Raw genomic sequence first — 6,807 nt, 5'->3', positions numbered from 1 at the left:
CAGTGATGAAAGCAGAATCGGGTTAAAAGGATTTTCATTGTCATATTTTGACGTATGGAGAAGTTTAGAATTTTGATGGGAACATTTGTAGGGTGAAAAGAAAAATAGCATAAAGACAGCTTTGGTAATAAAGTGGTACAGTCTAGATCCCATTGTTCCCAGGCTCAGTTGTAACGGGGCAGATGTTGGACACCAGCAGGGCAGATGTTACCATGTCAGGGTCTTGAACCTTTTCCCCTCATTGTCAGATGTTTCTCTTCACAGTCGCTCATCAAATCCCGCAAAAGCACAAATGTTCATGTCCTGTCAGAAGCAATGGAACTTCTTTGAGGAAAATACCTCAAATTTGTCAGTAGACGTCATGCTGAATATGCTATAACAATTTGGTTGTGGTTATGGACAGATACGACTAGTTTCGTATTAGATTGTGCTCTATTTGAGCGACTGTGGCCTTCGATTGATTAATTAACCTCCGTCTTTAACTGTAACAATGAACATGCATCCAGAACAGGCTCCTTTCCTCCCATTTATTCAAGCCGAAAGCTTCTCCTTTCTTTAGCCACGAGGAACCATTTTTGTTGAGAGTGGTGAAATTGGCGCAAAACATCTGAGATGTGTTCAGCTGTCCTCACCAATATACCACCCAGATGGCTGCTCTCTCAATGTTAACTTCCTATCAGCACTTGCGGCAACAAAGCACAAGGATGTGTCAATCACAAGCACCAGTGGGCCGGGGCAGTAAATAGCAGGACTATTTGAATAGCAGGCGTAAATTTGACACACTGTGACGGACTAACATGTTCTTTGTGCTGCGCTGTTAACTGCATTTATAAACTGACTGTGATCTGTAATAGAAGTGTGTCCATCCAGAGGTTGTGAATCTAATTTCTGCTAAACAACCATAAAATATTGCAAGACTATTTACCACTTCTTTTTGCCCGTTACCACAATCATGAACCGTCATCACTTAATGGACGTGTTAGTTGTCCCATTGATCTGCTCACTGCTGGCTCATTTTCCACCTTATTGTTCATGCAAATGCAGCCTATAGCATCGAAGATCCTTTGCTTTGCTGGGGCTCTTATCTCATCCCTGAGGTAGCCCGAGGGAGTGTTTTTGTTGCAGGGTGATGATAGTGAGACCATGTTAGCCGCAGTGTGAAGGTTTAGCTGCTTGGCCCCTGTTATAACAACTCTAGGAGTCTTGAGGAATGTGGGTTTGTCCTGCAGTCCGTTACTACCCCCTCTCTCCCTCTGCCTCTGCCTCACTCTGTGTCCCCTCCCCTCTCCCAAACAGGGCATTTCCCTAACTTTTCTCTTTTTCTCACAAGGCTATAGTTCAATATTCCATTCTGGGGCACATATCCCGGCTCAAATTCCGACTCTGGGCTCCTCGACGCCAAGACACTCCAACTGTTGCAAGGTATTGTGCGCATTACTGATCTCTTTGCCTGCAGTGCAATCCAGTTATCAATTGCTTTGATTGTGACTATTGTTGCAGAAGCCCGTTGTTTCACGGGAGATTATCTCTTTATGCACGTCTGCATGATAGATGCGGGTCAAATCCTAAGATTAGGATGCAGAAAGGTGGATAAAAAGTTGAGCAGATGTTCTCCAGCGGGTGAAGGTCGGAAGTTGCACTTTTTTCACCGGCTTTTTGAGAAACTGCATGGAAAGAAAGGAAAAAAAAAAAAAACCCGACAGGCTAGTCACGTTTTACAGTTTGATTGCTCGCTCTGTTTGAGTTTTCATAATTTTGGATAAGTTTTCCCGGCGAGTAAAACGGAGTAATAATAAAAAAAGAAGCTGTTTTCTCATCTGGGATTAAGTCGTGTTCAGCATGCAAGAGCTGATGTTGCGTTTTTATCCATTCATAAAGTTGCGGTGACATGCACAGCTCGTTTCACTGTTGCAACACTGTTTAAAAAAAAGCAGATTTCTTTCTGTCAGCTCGGAACAAACTGCCTCAGCGGCTGTTTTTCTATCCTTCAAGCGGAACAGATGGAACTTTTTGAGCCTCTCTGGACCTGAAGGGTGTCTGTAAGCACAATAGTGCATTTTCAGTGAACCAATCCAGCGTTGTGGTTCGAATATTCCCATAAAGTTGTGCGCTGATGTTTCTGCTGACAGTGAATATGCTGTCACACACAGTCAGATTTAAGGGGCGGGTTGCGCTGCGATGATCTGATGATTGTTCGATAACGCGGTTTTGGACGCTTTACCTGCGTTATTTTGACAGCACGGTTATTGGAGAAGTGCTCAGCACGGCTCCCACTCGGTAATTGATCAGGCATCTCTTTTGTTCGGCATTGATCCCGCCTCCATTCACTTCTCTTACTGCCAGCAGTTAAAGCCAACTTTTTTTTTTCGCCTTTGAGTGGAAAAATCTTTTGCCATTTTAATTGCTCATTCGATAAAAGCTCCATCTATTGAGCATCTTCCTATTTAGGCAACCATTGGAATTATAATAAGGCACCACAAAGCAGTTGCGCAGACTTTAATTCTTTTATTTGTTGTTGCTTTAAAAAAGAACAATGTGAAATATGGAATAATTACAGGTAATTATGTTAAAAAGAGTATCTCTTAATTTCCATGTCTGTTTTTCTTCCTGTCCTTTTTCTCTCCATGCTTGTGTTGAGTTCAATGCTCATCTATCTCTCAGCTGCCATTAAAATGAATCTGAGTCAGTGGGATATGGGGCCGTATTTATTTTCTTGTCTTTGTCTAGGCCAGATATATAATGTGGTTGGACCCATGGCTGGAGGGCTGGAGGCTGGGTCTGCCGAGGTTATATATCACCAGGGGCCCACAGTTCACTCTTAAACCTGTGGTCTATAATGAGGTGGAGAAGAAAAAATAAACCCCGGGGCTGTCCAATTCAGTTGTTTTTTCAATTCAACACACCCTAATGCAGTTAGAACGTGCTTAAGAATATATAAGCTATGTATGGGGCAAATCCAAAATAATTGGATTAAGAAATCCGGACTCCATAAATCACATAACGAAAGATAATGGGAGTAATTTAATTTTGTGCATATGGATGAGTAATCAGCCTTTGTTAACAACTTCATATCCCCACTCTTTGGTCAGATTATGGTATGTGTGATGGAGAGAGCTTTTGGAGTGGATTGATCACCTCACCATTTAACTCATACCCTTTCTCTTCTACCCTCTGCCCTGTCTCTCTGGCGCCCTCTAGGCACAAGGCTATGACTTCGGACAGTGATTCCTAACCTTTTGGCTTGAGACCCTTTCAATTTAAGCAATGTTTATTTATTACCCTTTGTCACTGTTTGCATGTATGGTACAAGAGCTAAGAAAAGTAAGAAATCTAATGCACAGCCATCACATTCAAAATGTTGCAGTGTTACGTTGCAGTATAAAAATGTCGAGGCTTCTTTGTTGTGCAGTCGTCCACAAAACAAAACCAGTCTCACCATTTAGACATCTGCTCTGTTTCTTTAATTTTAAATGAAAAGAGTCCTTATTAACGTTCTCCCTTTAATGACAATACACACTTAAAATTTAGCAGCACTGGCTCTTAGACATTGAGCATGTCTTTCTAATGAGTTTAGGACCTTTTTGTCTGTAGTCTGTAGTCAGTACGTACAGTATTTGGTGTCTGTGGAGTGAGAAACCACTTATGAGACTGCTTTGAAGTGCAGTATAGTGAAAACAGATTGCTGGCAGTCAGGATTTAAGTGTCTCTTCAATTTCCTCGCATGGTCTTCTTTATTCACCCACAGCTCATATGTTTTCTCTTTACTCAATATAACCACCAAGCATGTCACAAACAAACAAACAAAAAAAAAATGGAATAAGTGGATAATTCCATTGCAAACGGTTTAACTGGAGAATTGTACGCTGCCCTGTTAACAAAGCTTTTACGGTTGGAAAATGTATGAGAATGATTTAAGGGTAAAACTGTTGGGTCTGCTAGATCAATGATTCCCAACCAGGGTTTCTTGTACCCAGAGGATACTTGCAGTTGCAAGGAGGTATGTGGAAAGCTCAACTAACTAAAATCAAAGTTACAATAACCAGTAAACTGCCCACCAACCTCAGTCAGTTGTAAGGAATTAATAACATGTGCCCTGAATTGAGAGCGCATGAAAAGTAGTCATTGAGTAAGAGAAAGGCTAAGATACTAAGATTAATTTATCTTAATTAAGCTAGCAGCTAGCTAAAAGTAATGAAAAACTGTTAGCTAAAAGTGATGGATGGACCGTTAGAATAGCTGTAAGTTGCTAAAGCTAATTGATAAACTGCTGAAATAGGTTGGTAAAAGAAGAGAATTATTTGTTGAAATAGCAAACTAAATATAAAGAACAAACTGTTGTAGTTTGCAAGAGTATTAGCTAAACAATTCAAATAGTTAGCTAAATAGCTGTAATAGCTAAAAGTGATGAAAAACCTTTGAAATTCTTTGCTAAAAGTAATAAACGGCTGAAATTGTTACCTAGCTGAAAGTAATGAAAAACAATTAAAAAATGAGCTAAAAGTAAAGAATTAGATAACGGCAATGGATAAATAGCTGAAATAGCTAAAAGTAATGAAAAGCTGTTGAAATAAGTTAGTTAGTTAGTTAGTTAAAAGCAATGAATAGACAGTTGAAGTAGGTAGTTATAAGTGATGGATAAACAGTTAAAATAGCTAAAAGTAATGGATAAATGGTTGAAATAGTTAACTAACTGTTATGAATACACAACTCAGTGAAACACCCGGTTGAAATGTCCGGCTATGACTCTCCACGAAAATGCAAACTTGACCGAAACAACCTTAACACTGATGATTCAAATATGAAAAGAATACTCTAACAAGACTGACTTTATTGCCAATTATTAATAGTACTAAATAAGTCATAGTTTATAATCCCTTCAAATGAACTAATTTGAAACACGACAAGTGGTGCTGTTGAACGGAGTATGAGCTCACCTGACAGGGCCATGGGGTTACGCCAGATCGGATAAAATTATCATTTTGTTGGATGGGCTGTGCCATATTTAAAAATACTGTATGTAAATAAGTTTGATGTCTGTCTGTGTTTCAAGTATCTCTTAGCTTTCAATTTCTTTCTTCCTCTGTCTAGCCCCTACTCTGGAGTGCACCCAGGACTTGGTCTAGATCCAGGTCTAGATCCCTCTGCTCAGCCTGGGTCCATACGGTGAACAGAGAGTCAGAAAGTGAGTGGTAAAACGGAAGTGCTACGGTCGGAGGGATAGCCAATGGGGTCAGGGAAGCTGGCTCAGGTGCTGCTGGGATGGGCAGCGGTGTGTCTTTCGGCCGTCCACGTGGCTTGTGGTCAAACTGGGGATGGACCATACCAAGCTAGCCGATTCACCGGCACCGTGGACCAGAGAGAGGTGCAGAGGGTTCGACGCCGTGGCCAGGAGACGCTGAGAGGGTAGGGAGGAGAATATGTGTTTGTGTGTCAATGTCCCTGGCAAATCCCAATGGAGCACCAATGCATAATATTGTTTGATATTAACTTTAATAATGATATGCTGTAGGAACATTCATAAGAAGAGTGTTGAAGAAAAGTACATTAAGTTTGGGTTGACATACACGACTCAGAACATTTGTAGCTGTTTCTGGAGAAGGTTTAAAATATAAATGGCTTTCCCCCTCTCTGCTTTCCTGGCAGCTCTCTTTCAACTGCTGTGCTTTCTGGGCTGAAGCCAAGCTAGCCTTATACCAAATTATGCTGCTGAATACTACCACATTGTTTTCTCAAAAACAGCACATGTTCGACCCTAACAGGCTGCCTGCCACACTCAAATCTCCCAGCGTATTTACAGCAAATTGACATTTTCATGGGAAACGGAGGGAAAAGCAGCTCTATACATCCCGTGAGGGGATGATGAATGAAAAACATGACCCAAATTCCCTTGAGTGTATTAGTTAACCTGGAGAAAGTAGTTCAGGACTGCTGTGGGGAGATTGCTGGCCCCAGTGTTTTAAGTGGAGGCCAACAGGGAAAATGGCGTGTGTGGGTACATATCAACACACGTGTATGCGTGTGTGTATTTTTAAAGGTTTTGTTCATTTGAGTGTCTGCATGTGGGGAGTATCCAGTATAATGAACTACAGGGATCACATCACTTCTTACCAGCTGCAACCCCCCTCCTCCCCCTGTCCCTTCTCTTTCCTGCAGTCCACCTCTTTCACTTTGTTACCTAAACACCATGAATCTGGGTGTGGGATGTACTGTATGTCAGTGCAACAAAGAATTTTCACTGTATACAGTATTTCGCCACTTCTTGAAAAACAAAGGATGTTTTGTTGGGGCCTGTTTTCAGTGTCTGCATCAGTTATTCCAATCAGACTCCCATCTGTCCCAGCTTATGGTTTCCCCAGTGCCAAGCCACAGGAAATGAGGTATTCGTATCACCCGAGGGGGGTATGAAAAGGGGCATTTGTTTCACTGCTGTAGGTGACAAAGCAGCAGAAGGAATAACACAGGGCAGGAAGAGTATGAAAGAAAGCATATGAGGAAATGAGTGATGAAATTAACTAGAAGTTGGGAGCGATAGTGAGAAGTAGCTAAACTCGGTGAATTGTATTCACTTGTGGCTTGTTGGTAGGACATGGTGAAGCTCACATAGCATTGTAGAACTGATGTTTTCTCTAAAAACATATGCAGTCATGGCTCCTGCTGCGGAATACAAATAGGTTTGTCAGCCACTCATTTTGGTTAATATATAATAATATGATAATTTGTATCTGTCAGTGAAAGGCAATTGTTCGCCCTCTGTATATTTTTAAGGAGGCATTTAACACTAACGTTTGCGTGAGCAAGCTAGTCCTT

The 6,807-nt window shown here is 41.2% G+C and overlaps 1 protein-coding gene across 1 annotated transcript in view; it reads left to right on the top strand.

The window, feature by feature from the left end:
- The first annotated feature begins 1,353 nt into the window (after nt 1-1,353).
- The window catches only part of fbn2b (fibrillin 2b), a 62,110-nt gene continuing 56,656 nt past the window's right edge, over nt 1,354-6,807 (top strand). The window contains exons 1-2 of the mRNA XM_041934850.1: nt 1,354-1,422; nt 5,089-5,403. Coding sequence (XP_041790784.1) covers nt 5,225-5,403 — 179 coding nt within the window. The 5' untranslated portion in view covers nt 1,354-1,422; nt 5,089-5,224. The remainder of the gene's footprint in view (nt 1,423-5,088; nt 5,404-6,807) is intronic.

Source organism: Chelmon rostratus, chromosome 4 (genome assembly GCF_017976325.1).
Source record: "Chelmon rostratus isolate fCheRos1 chromosome 4, fCheRos1.pri, whole genome shotgun sequence".
Taxonomy (NCBI): Eukaryota; Metazoa; Chordata; class Actinopteri; order Chaetodontiformes; family Chaetodontidae; genus Chelmon; species Chelmon rostratus.
Note: the sequence above shows the minus strand (reverse complement) of the source record. Positions and strands in the feature narration are given on the sequence as shown.